This window comes from Natrix helvetica (genome assembly GCF_964273705.1).
Source record: "Natrix helvetica genome assembly, chromosome: 2".
Taxonomy (NCBI): Eukaryota; Metazoa; Chordata; class Lepidosauria; order Squamata; family Natricidae; genus Natrix; species Natrix helvetica.
Window position 1 is genome coordinate 167645510 of NC_138552.1, and position 19616 is coordinate 167665125.

Genomic DNA, 19616 nt, shown 5'->3' on the forward strand with positions numbered 1-19616 from the left:
GGGCAGGAGTGACCAGGCAGCCACCACAGCTGCTCCCATGCCAGTGAGCCAGGCCCTCGGCGGCGTCTTTATACGGGTAGCTCGCCTCCCCACCAACAGCTCCTCCAGCATCCCGGCTGGAAGCGGCAGTGCAACAGCTGCCATTACCAGGGGCAAAGGGGTGGCAGGGGCAAGAACGGGCGACCGCCACCCCTTTGTCCCTTCCCCAGCAGCGGCTTTGCGCTCCGCTTCCAGCCGGGATGCTGGAGGAGGAGCTGCTGGCAGGAAGGCGAGCTACCCGCATAAAGAGGCCGCTGAGGGTCTGGTAGAATATATCCCGGCTGGAAGCGGCAGCACAACAGCCGCTGCTGAGGAAGGAGCAGCGGGAAGGGCGGGCAAACAGCCAGCAAATGCTTCTCTGCTGTGCCTGAGCCAGCCAAGTGCTCCGGACCGCGGATCCTCATCAGAGCCACGGGCTGGAGCTGTGCAAGAAGAAGAACAAAGAGAAGATAACAAAATACGAAGACCTACAAATAGAAATAGAACAACTGTGGCAAAGGCAAGCCAGGGTAGTACCAATAGTCATAGGTGGTTTGGGTGCAGTCCCAAAACAAATGGAGCACCATTTGAATGCCATTGGCATTGACAAATTCTCCATCAATTGCAAAAGATAGCTTTACTGAGAACAGCTTCCATCCTGTGCCGATATCTGTAATACCATCAATCATCCATCAGGTAGTGTAAGATTTAAGGGTGGTTGTTACAAAATTAATTTTCCACTCCTTGTAACAATATCTTTGCTCCTTGAAGTATAAAAGTATATGATCCTGCTATTATCAATAAGAGAAAGTGTAAGATCCCTAAGAATCCTATCTCCCATTACCTGCATGATTTGCTACAATTCTCGTTGGATTGAATAGGAGACAACGCAGTAGGGAGACAACAAATGGAATATACTTAGAATATGTATATCAGAAGAAATAATTTTGAAGCTGTCTTTCCTATCTGATTTCTGAGATATGAATTTGGGAAAAAATTAAAGTTCATTGCTATCCAGACAAGTCTTCTGATTGTGCTTTTGTATATTGTAACATGAACATTAGTGGATGTTTCATGTATGAGGATTACTTGCGTTCCTACACTGACTGACTAATACTGTGGATAAAGCAGAAAATATTCAACAGATTGTGGATTATATAGATAGACATGCTCACAAAATTACAGAATTCCTTATAATATGCTTGTTAGTTTATGATTAAAAGACTCTTTTTGATTAACAACATTTTCTCCTTGCTTTCAAAAGAGAAGGCTCTCTTTGGTAGTTAGATATTTCATTTAGTGTTATTCATTTTTTTCCTTCATAAAATCTGTTGGAATGAGCAAAAATAAATATTCCTTTGCTTGTTTCCCTACTCCTATAGGATAGTAGTCTTTTTTTAGTTCAGGACATTAATAATTCATGAGTCATGCTGGATAAAACTGAACAATGGGATGAGAGGCTTAATTATTTTCTCTTGTGATACTGATGTGATCTTATCTGACTTCCATTTCTTTCTTTATATTCTAGCATATTCCTCTGTTGAGCATTTACTATACCCTGATCAGATTCTAACCTTTAAAAATGTCTTTAGTAAATTTTGAAAGGGCAGTTGACTCTGTGCATCATTGTATATATAATAATTAATTTCCATACCTCCAGTTAAATACTAGGTTGAACTGAAGAAGTCAGTGACTCTATATTTATCTTGTTTGAAACAGATTTCTTTTAAAAGTAGCAAAATTAGCCTAAACTTAGTTTTGTCTCTTCTCTTCCTCTTCCTCTTTCTCTTCCCTTCCCGTTCCTCTTCCCTTCTTTCTCAAAAATGGAAAGTAATAAAATATACTTTAAACTTACGTCTTCCTATAATTACTGTAGCCTGTCATGTTGTCTTTTCTCATCTTTCATCTGCTTTGTACAGATGTCTTCCTCTGATGCTGCTCAACCTCAAACATCTCCTCTGCAAGCTGCCTCTGAGCAAAGCAAAACGGAGGTATTCCCTCTTCTTGGTGTCCGTGTTGTGTTTGGTGCAGATTTGTTCTACTTTTGTTCTGAATAGCTATAGTACAGGCTAATATATTTGTTTGTGGCTTACTGTGTGTGAATTCAGCTGTAGTTGTTCATTGTGGTTTCTATGACACATGGCTTAGCATAATGCAAATTCAGCCAATATGGAATTATTTTCTGATACATTTGATATATGATGTATATTTGTAATTTGTAATAGGCAGGACTAAAATTATTTTAAATCAAACATTTTGTAAATCTATCCAAAAAGAATTTCTTCATGGACTTTTTCAGGTCAGCTTGAACTGTTTCATAATAGTGTACAAGTTTGTCCTAGATTTGTAACTTAAATTGTGTGTTAGATTTCCTCAAAATAAATATTGTTATGGAGATAATGGATTCCAAGCAGAATTGGCGAGTTACTGGCATAGTTTTGAAAATGAATTATTAATTAGTAGAATGCATTCCTCATTTTCAGTCATCTGTATACTCATTTTGTAATCCTCCATCCTGAACGTGTTTTCTTTTCTTTGAAATAAGATCCTCTAATTTCAGTAACCCCGATTTCCAAGTGATTTGATTTGGGATTTCTAGGCTGTCTTTTTGTAAATATCCACATAATAAAATTGCCAATTCCACACGACTTCCAAAATGAGAGCCAGCTGCAATATCTTGACTACCTCTTTATTGCTTTGCTAGTCTTGAACATGGTTTAAATTACATCCACTGGGGTTTGCATATAGAGCTTGAATTGGAATTGCAGGCTTTTAGTTATTTGTTTGCTTTTTTAGAGTATTTGCAGGCCAGTCACTTCTTTAAGGCTGCAAGGGAGGGGGAGAGACCTACAGAAACCATCAAAATGACATCAGGGAATAATCCCTTGTCATATTAACCACACAATCAGATGCAAATGTATTGTTGTGTAGTCATTTTCTGAATCATGCTTGTGCTTTTTAAGACATTCAACACAACTTTTTTAAAAATATAACATAAAATAATAGTATAGTAAAATAAAAAACCTCTCTATAACAGGATAGTTATTGTTAAAATGGCTAGAATTGGTGAGGTGCCACAAAAAGGGTTCTATTTTATATACTATCCAACGTGTCCTTTTTTACATCATGAGACATAAATGAATCTCTGATGAAAATGTAGATTCTGAGCTTACTCCTAAAGCTGGGGTGTCAAACTCACGACAACACGTTGTCATGTGACGTATCACAACTTTTTCCCTCTTCACTAAACCGGGGGTGGGGGTGGCCAGCACGTGATGCATCCAGCCTGCGGGCCGTGAGTTTGACACCCCTGTCTCAAAGAAAGAGGAAGCCTTGCAATGCAGTAGTCACAATTATGTGTTCATTGATATAGATCAATGTTGTTGATCAATATGAACATTATCAATTGTATTGGAAACAAATTGGAAGCCAGGACAGTTGGTTCAAAAACAGTGATATGGGGATCACATCAGGTAAGTATGTGGATGAAGTTTTTGCACACTTTAAAGTGGCATCCTGTATAGAATATGTTATTATAATACATATGACATGTATCCCAATCACCAAATCACAGATAGTATGTATTATCAGCATTACCATGAGATCTAGTCTCAGTGCTCTAGGTATTTTTCTGGTAATATCTTATGGAAGATATAAGAATGTGATATACAGATTTTTAGAAGTTTTATGGTGTAAGGACATCAGGACTGAGCAGTAATTCCCATCTCTCATCATTTTAAGCTAAATAAACCATTAGACCATGATATCAATTACATATTAGCCAAACATCTTAGAATAAGATGATTTGTAAGTCTGCAAAAACCAATAGTAGTGGAAAAGATGACTATGATAAAACTATGGAGAAAGCTGATGGAAAATAGAAAACAGCCCTATATTTTCAATTTTTTAGTCTTTCTGCTGTATATTAAGGGGAATATGTTTAATATAATAGATTTGAAGTGCGTGCAGATATAGTATATAGTCAGGTCAGCCTTGTAATATAATTCTTAAGATATTGTATACATGCATAATACATATACAGACCCATATGTAAATAATATATGAAGCCATTGCATTTCTGATAGAAATCAATGTCTTTCTGAAATAGAAGTTTAAATTAACTTTTAGAAGTTAATATAACTGATATTTTATTTTAAAGATTTATAATATAATAATTACAATATAATGTTTAATGGAACATCTTTCCACAGAAGGAAAAAGATAAGAAGAAAGAAGAGAGAAAAAGGGACAAAGAACCAGAAAAACCTTTGAAAAACTTAGGAATTGAAAAAGTAAGATTGGTTTAGTTGCATATTTTCAGATTATATCATTATTCATAATTAATGGTACATAGTGCTGCAAAATCATTGCAGTTTTTTTTATTTAATTCTTTGACTATTACAAGTCTTGGTCTTTTGGCTAAAATCAATTTTATAGTTTTAGTTAAGATCACTTGACTTAACTAGTTTCAGAAGCATTACATCTTAATATTTTGTACAATTGTGCTTTAAAATATGAATTGTCTTAACCTCTAAAAAAGAAACTTCCAGGAAATGTCTGGGCTATAGACTACATTGGAAGGTAGGGAAAAAATTGGAAAATTGAAGCAAGTGATATGAACTTGTGTGTGTAGTCATCAGGCATTGAGATTAGCTGGAGGGAGACTTTATTTTTTTCCTAATAGCATGAATTGCATGGACATCGCAGCTGGAAATGTTAACAATGTAAAAACTTTGTGACAGTTCCTCTAAAAAATGAATTCACAAGGAAAGTAATAACTTTTTCATTATTTCAGTCTGAGTATGAGGTGTTAGTAGTTGTCTTCTTGCAGTTTTGTTTCTGTACTAATAATGGCTGATAATTTATCTGATAGTTTATCTCTCTTTCACACGCATACACACATATGCACATACACCACATAATTGTGATTTGGCAACTAGCTTGCACTTAAAACATTTGCAGCATCCAATGGTCACATTATTGCTTTATTTGTGTTCTTCCCTGTAGGTTTCCCACAAGCAAAGTCTGTCAGGAAACTGGCAGGGAATTTTGCAAGTTGCTCTTGGAGGTTGCTTGAGTTTGTACCAATACTCAACTCTATGCATTCTGTTTCTGAGGCATATACTTCCATCTTTTCTACAGCTTCATCTCCTAGACCTGTGATGGCGAATCTATGGCATGCGTGCTGGAAGTGACACATAGAGCTTTCTCTCTGGGCACGCCAGCCATAACCCGTTGCTCTTCCAGGTCTTTGCATGGACGGGAGCGCTGGAAACCGGAAGAGCAGCTCCCTGGCACGCATTTGCATGCTGGGAAGATGAGCTTCTGGTTTCCGGAATGCACATGCGTGCCAACCAGCTGGTCTTCACGCATGTGTGCCAGAAACTGGAAGACCAAGTGACCAGTATGCACATGTGCGCCGGGGAGCTACTCTTCCGGTTTCCAGCACTCCCCCATGCGGGTGCTCCTGTTTCGGCACTTGATGCTGAAAACACTGTCTTAGAGCTTCTTAGGAAATCAAGGGGTTCTTTGGGATCTGAGATCAGGCATACGTTGCAAGGATGCAGTCTTATCCCCTACCCTAGCAGCTAACCAGCGTGGAAGAGCACTCCATCCTACTTCCAGGTGCTTGTTAAAATCTGAGCAAATCCGTATGGTGTCTAGAGCATACTACTATCTTAAACTGATTAGTCATCTTGAAAGAGTCAGTCCTAGTAACTGGGCTCAGGCTAGTCCATTGGAATAAAACCGGCCTGTCAAACTGGTGGCCCATGGACCGAATACATCACATGCAGGCCATGCCCGCTCCAGCTCCGTGAAGACAAAAAACATTGCGATACATCACAATCCGGCCCATGACATGATTGAGTTTGACACCCGCGGAATAAAGTGTAAAACCAAAAGATGCAGGCTTGCATTGCAATGCTCTTGCTCCCATCTTATCTGTTTTCCTCCACCTGTTGCCCCAGATGATCTTGCAGTCTGCCCAGTTACACTTCATGCCACTATACTATCCTCCTTACCTTTCGTATTCTCTGTTGTTCTTTTTATTCTTTCTTCACCTCCCTTGTTACATTCTCTTTTCTATATCCCATTCTTTTCCATGTATTCTCTTTCATTATCTCCATTTTCCACATTTATAATTATCCATGCAATTTCCTTTCACGGAGGACTGCTGGCCTCTTGTCTCAAACCAATCCTTCCTCAGCGTACCTGACTTCTTTTTATTTCTAACCATGAAGGTTGATAAATAGTCTATAAGGGGGGTGGGGGAGAGCCACAGACATTATTATTGATATTCTAGGTCTTTTGTTTGTGCTTGGTACAAGTAGCATACATCTCCTGATGTTCACCTCTTTCATACTGCTGTGCCTTATAATTAACAATAGTTGAAAAATCACAACTCTGATTATTATTGTTTCAATTCAACTGATACTAAGAGCACATTTAGTGAAGGCAGCTGCTGCATTTGTTGCTCCCCATTTGTTATTTTTGCTTGCATTAGTTTGCATGATTTTGAAAAGTGGCAATTTTCAGAGTTCAGGACATGCTTTTTGCCTGGCTTAATTATTCATTGGCTGCCTCTGCTGAATAACATGCAGTAGCATTAAGTGCTCTTTTGTTACGCTGTTCCAGTGAGCCTTGGAAGGCTTATTTGATTCAACTTCAGAAGCCCTGTGGAATTAAATTTTTGCTTCCTTTTATGATTGGAAAACCTATAGAGAGGTTTCCAGGCAGATTCATTCGATGCAAACTGAGCTTTGTCTGTACAGTCTGTTTACATTTAGAATGCACTGTATATTTTATATTTTCACTATGTAATGCTGTCTTGGATCAACGAACACATTAGAAGCAGCTTTAAATATCTGCTTTAGTAACAAGGAAATGCTAAGCAGAGAAGAGATGGCACATACTTTGAAAATGATCCTGGAATATACCTTAGTCGAGGAGCATGACATTTAGCCACATTCTACTGCAAATACTGGTTTTAAGAATTGTTTTTCTATTTCTTGCTGTTTTAAAACCCACATGTGAAAAATCCATTTGGATGAACTTCTGTTAATGTGATGTTCAATGCTTTACTCAGGAAGAGTTGCATCCTAATAAATTAACTCCACATTCAACCTATATATGAATATCTCTCATTACTGGTATATATTATATTACGGCATGCCAAACAATTGCTTAGGATCCTTGCAGAAAATGTTCAGTCTGAAATATTGCTTATCCTTATTTCTCCCATTCACTTTTGGGAAACCTTTCCCCTAGAATTGTAAGCCATTTCAAGTATTATCTGTTTCTTTCATTTCTGCATGAGGTGTTAAGATTAGAGCCTAATGGAACTGGACAGAAGTCTAAAACTATAAGAACTGAAACACCCCAGCCAGTTTAGCCTATTTGGCTGCGATTAGTCAAAGCAGTGTGATTTATTGTATCAAATTAAAACTGAATATTTGATTTTGCAGACATGCTTGGGAAGTGGCTATCATCCTTTAAAGTGCTTTTGATAAGTCACGGAATTTGGTTTTAGTTATTGTAAAATAGGAATTATTCAAACATGTATCCGTAACTACCTTATTTTTTTGGAGTATGACACATCGGAATATAAGACACACCAAGATTTTGAAGAGAAAAACAAGAAAAAAATAGTTTTTCGGCCCCACACATCCGGTTTTTGCTCTCTCCAGCCCCCAGGAGCACTCTGCAGGCCTCCCAAACTCTCTGTGCACCCCATTTGTGGCCTCCCAACCCCCCCAGGCATGTCATTTTTGCTCTCCCCAGTCCCCAGGAGCACTTTGCAGCCTTCCAAACCCTCTCGTGCCCCGTATTTGCCAAAAACGGATGCATGGGTCGGGGTTTTGGGAGGCCCAAAATGGCCATTTTCGGTGTATAAGATGCACCAACATTTCCACCCTCTTTTGGGGGTGAGTGCATCTTGTACTCCGAAAAGTACGGTATTTGGAATCCTGTTATTTGGTAAGGTTTTTGTAGTGATTGGTAGAAAATTTCAAGTAAAAAGAATTAGCTATTTGTATGATTTTAATATTTTTTTAAACATTTGAACTGTTGAACTAAATCAAAAATGCAAAACTGGCACAACTAAGATCTTGCACAGTATTTTGTTTAAATTGAATAGCTATTAATTCAAAAAATCTATACTGTTACTGTGTTTGCCTGAAAATATGACAGGGTCTTATATTTTTTTGACCCACGAAATATGGCCTTGGGCTTATTAAAGGGGAGAGCTTATTGTTTTTGGGTTGCCGGGCGGCTGCTCCCTTGCGACTAGACTCCCGAAGAGCAGGGCACAGCCTCAGGGTCGAATGGCTGTGTTGTGCTGTCCCAGCAGCAACACAGCAGCCATGAGGTGACCATGCTCGCGAGCAGCTGCCTGGCAACCTCCCTTTCCAGCCGGGCACAGCACCACTGACCAACCTAGCGGTACCCGGAAAGCACAAAGCAGCACGAGCGCCTGTTCGCCACCCTCCTCCTCCCGCGTCTCGGCACCTTCGGAATGCCCCTAGGTGAGTGAGTGGGGCTCTGCATGGCTGGAGGCAGGGGTTGCGCGAGTAGCTTTTCCGCTCGCTGCTTGTGTGAATCGCAGGCTCATGATGCCCATGGCTAATGCTACAGTACCTGCGGAGCCAGAGCATCTCCACTTGTTTTTTTTTTTTTTTTTTTTTGAGGCTTTCAAAGCACGGAGGACGGATGCCGCTCTGGAAGTATGCTCTATGGTAGTGTACAATCATAGAGCATACTCCCAGAGCGGTATCCTACCTTCGTGCTTTGGGAGCCGCAACGGAGGACAGATGCCGCTCTGGGAGTATGGTCTATGGTTGTACGTTCTGCAGCCCACTGCACTGATATGCACTGATTTCCATGTAGAAAAAACTTTAAGTAATATCTGATCACTGTTCACTGTCTTTAGGGAATAAGACATCGATCAGATCCATTTGTATTGCATTTAAATTTCCCCTCGAATTAATTTCATAGATATCCATTGCAGCTCATTCTTATTTTAGAACTTCATTAAAATATGCTGTCAATTTTATAAAGCATTTGATCCATTTTCTGTCCAAAAACGTGGCAGAGATGTGTTCAAAAATCTGCAAAAAGGATTTCTGCTTCATTTTCTTTATCCTCTGGCTGTAATGTCCAGCCTTCACGGTCCTTTATCATAAGAAAATCCAAGCTAATCTCCAATTTCCATGAAAAAAATATGTAATTCTAAATTGTAATTCCAAATTCTCCGCCTCCTTAATCCATTATTAACCTTCCAAAATCCATATATTAAGCACACTTTTGCTGCATGGTCTAAAAAAAGTCATATGTCTTTAAAACTTTGGAAGTCAAATTTGAATCATTGTCTTTTTAAATAAATGAAAACTTACCCAATGAATACAATAAACCTTGTTGTCCAGGCTTAATTTATCCACTATACCTCTCCCTCCCAAAGAATCCCAAAAAAGTGATTAAGTTACCAGGCTTTGTTAAACTTGATACCTATAGATGCTGTTTTGCGATATGAGCTTGACATAATCCCAATTTCTAGCCACGCCACTCATAAGACAACCATAGAAATGGCAGTTTCCATGATTTACCCATGAAGAGCATTTGGATATGGATGATCTCAATCATGTGGATGATTCCAATGATATCTTCTTTGTTTCTGGAAGGATGTGTAATTTCTGAATTTTCTGAACCCCATAAATTTAATCAAGTCAGAGCCAAAAAGTTTTAATGTTACTAAGGAAGGAAAAATGGAGGTGGTAGCAATATTGGCACTTGAAATAATCTTTGACCTTTTGGTCGAATCACTTCCTTGGTCCATATATGATTGATTTATACTCTATTCCTCTGCAGGATCAGATCTGTTTTAATGGTCGGCCCAGATACTAGATGAATCTGTCTGATTTCTACATAACAGGGATCCCTAAAGGAATCAACTACTCATTCTACAATTCTACTAATATTCATTCATTCATTCATTAATCACTCATTCGTTTTCTTTAGCATCTCAGAATCAGTAGCTTTAGTTGGGCAACTATAGAAACTGGATAAATAAGAACCAGTACGTGGCTGGAAAGATATAAAGCTGGTTTTGATTATTTGGTGATAGAGCAAAAAGAACAGAATGGAAATAGTTTATACAGATCTAAGTTAACAAGGTACCGTGTTTCCCCGAAAATACGCCAGGGGCTTATATTTTTTTGACCCACGAAATATGGCCTTGGGCTTATTAAAGGGGAGGGCTTATTATTTTTGGGTTGCGGGCGGCTGCTCCCTTGTGACTGGGTTCCCGAAGAGCCGGGCACAGCCTCAGGGTCGAATGGCTGTGTTGCGCTGTCGCAGCAGCAACGCAGCAGCCATGAGGTGACCAAGCTTATGAGCAGCCGCCCGGCAACCCCCCTTTCCAGCCGGGTACAGCGCCGCTGACCGACCTAGCAGTACCCGGAAGGCACCAAGCAACGCGAGCGCCTGTTCGCCGCCCTCCGCGTCCCGTGGCTCGGTGCCTTCGGAATGCCCCTAGGTGAGTGAATGGAGCTCTGCATGGCTGGAGGGGAGTTCGCAGCGGCTTTTCCTCTCCCCGCTCGCGCGAAGGGCATCTGCGCTGCTGGCGCCGTCCGCCGCTTGGTTTTTTTTTTCAAAGCATGGAGGATGGATGCCGCTCTGGAAGTACGCTCTATGGTTGTACAATCTGCAGCCCACAACCATAGAGCGTACTTCCAGAGCGGCATCCATCCTCCATGCTTTGGAAAAAAAAAAACAAGCGGCGGACGGCGCCAGCAGCGCAGATGCCCTTCGCGCGAGCGGGGAGAGGAAAAGCCGCTGCGAACTCCCCTCCAGCCATGCAGAGCTCCATTCACTCACCTAGGGGCATTCCGAAGGCACTGAGCCACGGGACGCGGAGGGCGGCGAACAGGCGCTCGCGTTGCTTGGTGCCTTCCGGGTACTGCTAGGTCGGTCAGCGGCGCTGTACCCGGCTGGAAAGGGGGGTTGCCGGGCGGCTGCTCATAAGCTTGGTCACCTCATGGCTGCTGCGTTGCTGCTGCGACAGCGCAACACAGCCATTCGACCCTGAGGCTGTGCCCGGCTCTTCGGGAGCCCGCTCGCAAGAGAGCAGCTGCCCAGCAACCCCCCCTTCTTCAGCTGGGCATAGCGCCGCTGACTGACCTAGCGGTACCCCGAAAGCACCAAGCAACGCAAGCGCCTTTGCCCCCACCTCATTCCCGTGGCTTGGTGCCTTCGGGATACCGCTAGGTCGGCGAGCGGTGCTCTGCCTGGTTGGAGGGGGGGGATTGTCCAGAGGGTTTATTTTCGAGGGTGGGCTTATATTTTTGCGCACGCGAAAAATGTCGCAAGGGTTTAGTTTCAGGACATGGTGTATTTTCGGGGAAACACGGTACTCACCAATGTGTGTATTAGAAGTTGTATAAGTAGTCAAATAATGAAATAAATTCTGTGTGAAAATTAGTACTCAGTGTTTCTTTACATTTACAGGGGACAGTTTTGAATGATTCCTGAGGATGCATACTAAAAAAAATGTTATTGCTTGGAAACATTCCACAAAAAATTGATCCAGGCTAAAATACAGAGATTGGTTTATCCTTGCAGAAATGACTTGACATGGAGAGTATTTAATCAGATACATAGGGCTATGATTGAAGAAAATGATGGTTTAAAATGTGCAGGATTGTTAGGATACTGCAATAACTATGTGCTATTTTATCTATGGCACACGTTGTTTTATTCTACATATCAGTTTTCTAGTGCAATCTAGGATTTTAAAATATAATTTCAAGTGACATATGATAAAGTGCATTAATCTACTTTCTAATTAACCCTTAATTCCACTTACTAATTTTTTCTAGTTTTGGGTTTTTCATACATGGCAGCTTTGAATCCCTGGAGGAAGAATGTTAATTTGTTATAAAACCTGCCATATACACAAACTCCCTCATAGGCATCCAGGAGGGCTGGGACAACAAAAAAGTCAGGATGATAGTTACAGCTTGTACAGGAAAGGCAGAGTTTAATTTGTACTGTCATTACTATTGTCTGCTTTTTTTATCCCATCTGGGATGGACAACTTGCATTTCAAATATACCTTTAATTTTTAAGTATATCCCTACAACAATAGCACCAAAGAAAACATGCACCTGGAGTGAGAGATTGTCTGACAATGCGGGCCCCATTCATGCTGGGGAAAATAAATTCTTCAAATACTAATAAATGAAATGTTCAGTGTTGATAACTCTTTGTAGAATTCATTTTATAGGAGACTGTGATTTCATAGTTTTTCTTTCTAGTAGTGAATGAATTATAGATGTGCTAGATTTACAGTATAACTGTAAGAAATTCAGTGTATTTGGCTTATGTTCCAAGTTTTTAAAAAAAATCTTTGCAGCAACTGTAACTTACCTATTGAGAATAGCTACTAAATTGAATGGCTTAACTAAGTGGAGATTTTAATCAAAGTTAACCTGTATTCTGACTATATATTGAGTAAGCCTGATTGGAAGAAGATGAGCATGTGTTTAAAATTCAAAAAAGAAAAATCAAGAATCTGCACTATGCACTATAGGTGGTCCTCGAATTACAACCACAATTGATCCCAAAATTTCTGTTGTTAAGTGAGTTTTGCCCCATTTTACAACCTTTCTTGCCACAGTTGTTCAGTGAATCACTGCAGTTGGTAAGTTAGCAACCAGGTTATTAAGTGAATCTGGCTTCCCCATTGACTTTGCTCGTGAGAAGATCACAAAAGATGATTACATGACCTTGGGATACAACAATGTTCATAAATATGAACCAGTTGCCAAGCATCTGAATTTTGATCACATGACCATGGAGATGCTGTGAAAGGTCATAACTGTGAAAAATGGGCACTTTTTTCAGTGCCATTGTAACTTTGAACAGTCACTCAACAAACTGTTGTAAGTCAAGGTCTATTTGTACTCTGATAGGCGAAAATGGAAATAATTGGTAAGCTCTAGAAATGAAAGAACAAAAATAAAACATAAAGAAGAGCAAACTAGTGACAACAGTGCAGTAAACAGCCCTAGAACAGCTGATATGGCTGGCTATTCATAGATGATAGATGATGATAGATAGATAGATAGATAGATAGATAGATAGATAGATAGATGATAGATAGATAGATAGATAGATGATAGATAGATAGATGATAGATGGATAGATGGATAGATGGATAGATAGATAGATGATAGATAGATAGATAGATAGATAGATAGATAGATGATAGATAGATAGATGATAGATGATAGATAGATAGATAGATATAGATAGATAGATAGATAGATAGATAATAGATAGATAGATAGATAGATAGATAGATAGATGATAGATAGATAGATGGATAGATGGATAGATAGATAGATGATAGATAGATAGATGATAGATAGATGATAGATAGATAGATGATAGATAGATAGATATAGATAGATAGATAGATAGATAGATAGATAGATAGATAGATAATAGATAGATAGATAGATAGATAGATAGATAGATGATAGCTAGATGATAGATAGATGATAGATAGATAGATTGATAGATAGATGATAGATAGATGATAGATGATAGATAGATAGATAGATAGATAGATAGATGATAGATAGATGATAGATAGATGATAGATAGATAAATAGATGATAGATAGATAGATAGATGATAGATAGATAGATGATAGATAGATAGATGATAGATAGATGATAGATAGATAGATAGATAGATAGATAGATAGATAGATAGATAGATGATAGATAGATGATAGATAGATGATAGATAGATTGATAGATAGATGATAGATAGATAGATGATAGATAGATGATAGATAGATGATAGATAGATAGATAGATGATAGATAGATAGATGATAGATAGATAGATGATAGATGATAGATAGATGATGATAGATAGATAGATAGATAGATGATGATAGATAGATAGATAGATGATAGATAGATAGATAGATAGAGTGTGTGTGAGAGAGAGAGAGGGAGAGGGAGGGAGGGAGAGGGTTATGTATCTGTATGTATGTATCTGGTGGATAGCTTCTGCTTTTTGTGATTATCAACAACAAAGGAAAAGTCAAGAATTATTCCATGGTGTACCAGTCAGATAGTTTTACCACTGACACTTTATGGAAATCAAGTTGGAATTTAAAAAAACATGGTGTACTGTAAAGACTATTAAAACTTTTGAACTTTAGTGCTTGAGAAGAATATTGGCTACCCTGTTTCCCTGAAAATAAGTCCTCCCCAAAATAAGCCCAGTTAGGCTTTTGAGCGCATGCGCTAAAATAAGCCCTCCCCCAAAAATAAGCCCTCCCTGAAAATATTGCAACACAGCAGCAGCCATGAGGTGACCGCCGTTGCCACCTCCTGCACCTCAAAAATAATAAGACCTCCCCGAAAATAAGGCCAAGTGCTTATTTCGGGGGTCAAAAGAAAATAAGACCCTGTCTTATTTTCGGGGAAACACAGTAAACAAAAGGATCATAGAACAAATCCATTCAGAGTTCTCACTCAAGGCACAAAGAGCCAAGTTCATATTGTTACAATATTGTTATAAAGATGGAAAGAAAGTAGGAGGAAATGGGAGATCAGTGATGATGGGTACAGCCCCAGGAGACCTCAGGGGCCAAATCAGACTGGTCATTCATCATGGTCACTAAGAGTTGATGGCACATAATCAGTCAATCTTTTTCACATTATTTGACATTCAGAAAGCTACATTTTAGTAAATTATTATATGCAAGTGATGTTTGTAGTCTGTTGTAGCAAAGCAAATGTGAAATAATCTTGAGAGTCTTTGTTTCAAAGGACACTTCAGATCACCACAGCTCTTTAGTTGGCATTGGGTAATCAAGTTGTTGATTCCTACTCATGGTCAAATCAGCACCCTGTTTAGATTTGCAAATGCTGCCAAGAGATTACTGTTTCAGAAAGGCTTCAAGGTCTTATAGAATGACACGTTACCACTTTGCAGTAGCTGATCATTTTTATTGAGAATGGTATTTCTTGGCAGGATGGTATTATTGCTTCTTTTATATTATGCTATAATATAATGTGTTGTTACAATCTTTTTCCCCCTGTATTGAAATGTGTTTCTGCTTACAATTGTCTGTGATTGAAACAGACTGTAAGAATGAATGACTAAACGAACGAGTATACTTTCTGTCTCAGCTCCCCCATTGGCCTTTTCCAGAGGATACTCAAAGGGTTATTGTGAAGGTTGTTGAAATAGTGTATGCGAATGTCACTGAGCAGTAGGAAATGAATTCTGTCATACTTTTTTTGCCAAATTGCCTTTTGTACGTGTTCTAGTACACACAATAATAATTATCTTTCCAATTTAAAGTAAGACTGCATGGGAGCTCTTGTTTGTGGTATTTCACATATGTATACGTGTTGTCACAATCTCTATTCATTTTTAATAAAGCCTCAGAAGAAAGATGATCAGCAACTTGAGCTTAAAACAAGTCCCAAGAAAGTACCAGAATCAACTGTTGATCTTCTGGGGCTTGGTAAGTATTATCTATAATTTTGAATAGAATAAATGGAAGCTATCTGTATATTTGAATTCACAAAAATGTATGCAGTGCTGCCTACTTAAAAGTAATGAGTTCCTTTTGGAAGAGAAATTATCACAAGATTCTGATGAGAGAATGCAATATTCACAGAGAAAATGCAATATTCACAGAGCTATGTGAATATTGCATATTTTTTTTGTTCAATGCCCCATCCTAAGAAATCGACATTAATCCTGTGTGGATTTGAATTTGATTTCTCGGGACACAAATCTTCAGCTTGATTGTCATACTGACTTAAGGAGGTTTTTTTTCCCCAATCGGGCCAGCTATCCTGAAAAACCATAAATGCCAGAGAAGGAATAGATTATTCCACCCTTTCTCCTGCAATTAATTCAGCTTTTAAATTTTATTCTGGACACACACCCTTTTCAGGAATATTCCTGTGCATTGAGGTTAGCAATAGCACTTACATTTATATTCTGCTTCATAGTGCATTACAGCACTGTCTAAGTTGTTTACAGTGTCAGCATATTGCCTCCAACAATCTGGGTCTCATTTTACCAACCTCGGAAGGATGGAAGACTGAGTCACCCTTGAGCCGGTGAGGATCAAACTATTGGCATGAACTAAATTAGCCTGCAATACTGCATTCTAACCACTGCGCCACCACGGCTCCAAGGAACATAGGAATCAAGCTTCTCATCATAGGAGGACAGAGTGATTCAGGCCTCTTCACCAACTTGTGGGACCAGTGAACATCCAGATTCTTTGCTTGGTTTCCTCCCAAACATCTTGCCCACTTTAAATTATTTTAATTAAAATCATGGCTTCAGGTCTGAGTGTCAAATAGAGGTTATTTTGATTACTTTGGCAAATTCTTTTTTTGTCTCAATCATCTTTCAGAACTTCAGTACACTTTTAATTTTCTGTGCTGGGATTTTTAGGCATTAATTTATATTAGTTCTGATTCCTTAGAAGGTGCTGGAGTATCATGATCAATAGTGTGACCAGTGAATTCTGGTCATTATATAGCATGAATTCTCCCATGCTATTTAAGTTTTGGGAAGCAGCTGTGATGCATCTATAATAGCAGTATACCTGCTATACTAATGATGATGCTAAGTGCAACTTGCCTTCTCATTTTGCCCATGCTGCTGCCCCAGCCTTGCTTCTGCTATTCCCACCTCCTCCATCTTGTCTGTATTATCACCAATGCCAAAGAAGCATATTTTCATCCTTAACAGCACATCCCATCATAACTTCATACTTGAACCTGTGTTGCTATCTCATTAGGCTTTGCTAGTATTGTATGCAAGTGCTTGAAGTGGTTGTACTTGCAACCACTTCAACAGTATTTTAATTAGCAATAGCACTTAGCACTTGCATGCTTCACAGTGCTCTACAGCCCTCTCTAAGCAGTTTACTTCACAGTGCTCTACAGCCCTCTCTAAGCAGAGTCAGCATATTGCCCCTCCAGGAATCTGGGTCCTCAACCTCGAGAGGATGGAAAATTGAGTCAACCTTGAGCCCATCAGGATCGAACTCTGGCAATGAGCAGAGTTAGCTGCAGTGCTGCATTCTAACCATTCTAGCCACTGCACCACCGTGGTTCATAAGTGTAAAGTCTTTCTTTACAATCCCTAGCCTATTAGCAAACTGAACCAGTAAGATGCTTCCTTTCAGTGCACAGGCAACAATGTACAACTGTAACTCACTTCTAAGCAAGGAAAGTAGATTCATAATGTTTAAGATTGGCACAATCTTTAATTTTCTGTAGTTGGTTTTAGAAAAGAGTCTTTAGAGATATGATTGCAGGGTATTATAATAGGCTTTAAGTAAGACTTTGATTCCACTGTTCCAGAATGCCACAGCCATGTTATTAATTGAGACCAGAGAGCATATAATTCACTCATTACAACAGCTTTACGGGAAACGATCTGTTTCCGAGGATAGTTATTAAATGCTGGATTGTCCTACTTAAAAAAAAATCCCCCAGGTGAATTTTCCTAGATTTTAAGATCCTCGGGAGACCATTAATATTAGTTTTAGTTATTAGAATAATTATCACTTTAGGATAGTATTATCCACCTAACTGAAGGCCATCAAATAGTGTGCTTGCTTTTGACTTCTCCAACAATTTTAAATGTTACAGACAGATTTAGATGCAATATGGGTGTTGTCTACAGACATTCAGTTAGACTGCTCTTTGACCTAATTATGTCATTTTTCTACAGGTAAGTTAACAACTTTGCTGACCCAGTTCATTGAGAAAGGATATCATTTTATTACTAGTATTATAGTGTTGTGGTTGTTGACTCCCCCCCCCCCCCCCCATTCCAGAAGTCTCTGGGCACAGTTGTCTTAGTTGCTATTCCTGTTCATTCTCTCACATCTTACATATTTTTAATATAAAAAAGGAGATTCTTAGTCACTATATTTAAAAATATTCAGGAAATTACTGAATTATTTTACTGTGGCATTAGTGCAAAGAATACACTTAGCACCTCTAGAGCTCTACAAATGTTTAACGTGACTTGAATATAGGTTACTATAAAGTACTAATGGTTCAAAATGATTTGCAAATACATCATGGATAGATTTTCCCTTCTTATCTTTCCTGTTTATGTCTGGAAAACAATCAAATATCTGCAATAGAATGGAAAAGCATGTGGAGAAAGGGAAACCATTCTATCAGTTAATTCCCTTCTCCGTGTATGTGAATATAGCGAGACCAACATTTTTGCTCTCATCCTCTTAAGATGTACACAATGTACTGTTTTGATCTTCATCAGTGTATTTCAGATTGAAGAGAAATATTACCAACAGTTCACATGGTTCGTGGTAGTACTTATAAAATATTGTAGGTTTTGCTAGTAATGTAATGTTATTTCTCCACAACTGATTTCCCAACCTTTTATAATACTGCAGATAATACAGATTTGTGTGTGTGTGTGTGTGTGTGTGTGAGAGAGAGAGAGAGAGAGAGAGAGAGAATTCACCATACTAGAGATTTAAATTCAAAGTAACTGATGTCACTTTTTAAAGTTGGAAACCAACATTTCCTTTACAATAATGCTTTTACAAAACTACCGTATGTTTCAGAGTATAAGACGCACCGGAATATAAGATGCACCAAGATTTTGAAGAGGCAAATTAAAAAATTTTTTTTTGCACTCTGCAGACCTTCCCAAAATGGCCCATTTTTCATGAAAATGACCCATTTTTTATGAAAATGGGCCCATTTTTCATGAAAATGACCTCATTTTTTGACAAAAAAGGGCATGCATAGCCTTTAGGAGCTTTCCAGAGTGCTCCTGGGGGCTGGGGAGGGAGCAAAAACGAGCAAAAAACCGGCCCATTTTTGCCTCATTTTTGCCCTCCTTAGCCCCCAGGAGCACTCTGGAAGACTCCTAAAGGCTATTCATGGCCATTTTTTTCAAAGGGGGTGGGGTTTTGGGAGACCAAAAATGCTGTATTCAGTGTATAAGATGCACCCAGATTTTCACCCTCTTTTTTTGGGGAAAAAGGTGCATCTTTTACTACAAAAAATATGGTACTCCTTTTGTTGGATATCTTGCAAAACCATGCCATGTTACAGCATTACCTTTTCTCTCAAGTTGAAAGGTTGAATTTGCCAAAAGAAGCAAAGCTCGTTTTCTGTTTGATGTACCATTTACCAATTAGATGTTTCATTAGAAAACAAATGAAAATGTATAGTTGCAGACTTTAAAGTAACCAACCATCTCAGCATATTACTACTTAAAAACAGATAATCTCAAACTTCATGTGGGGGCGCATCAGTGAATTGATATATTCATTCGTTTTAGATTGATTTTAAAATAACAGACATTAAGGAAGAGACTTACCAAAAACAAGAAGAAACTAAATTTCCACCTTGTAAACAATATTTCGCCTAGAGAATTTTCTTTATAACCAATGAATTTTTAAAATCCTAATTTGTGATTCTGCAGATCCAGTATTGATTATAGAATAGTAAATTTTCCCATTTTGGTTTGTTGCAGAGATAAGTGATAATAAAA

The 19616-nt window shown here is 38.8% G+C and overlaps 1 protein-coding gene across 3 annotated transcripts in view; it reads left to right on the top strand.

Annotated features, from left to right (window-relative positions):
• Positions 1–19616, top strand: part of SMAP1 (small ArfGAP 1) — a 66910-nt gene that overhangs the window by 29213 nt on the left and 18081 nt on the right. Inside the window, exons 5-7 of one of the 3 annotated variants that reach the window (XM_081941998.1) lie at positions 1938–2009; positions 4230–4310; positions 15486–15570. In XM_081941998.1, coding sequence (XP_081798124.1) covers positions 1938–2009; positions 4230–4310; positions 15486–15570 — 238 coding nt within the window. The remainder of the gene's footprint in view (positions 1–1937; positions 2010–4229; positions 4311–15485; positions 15571–19616) is intronic. The other 2 variants (XM_081942000.1, XM_081941999.1) reach the window with 2 other exon arrangements.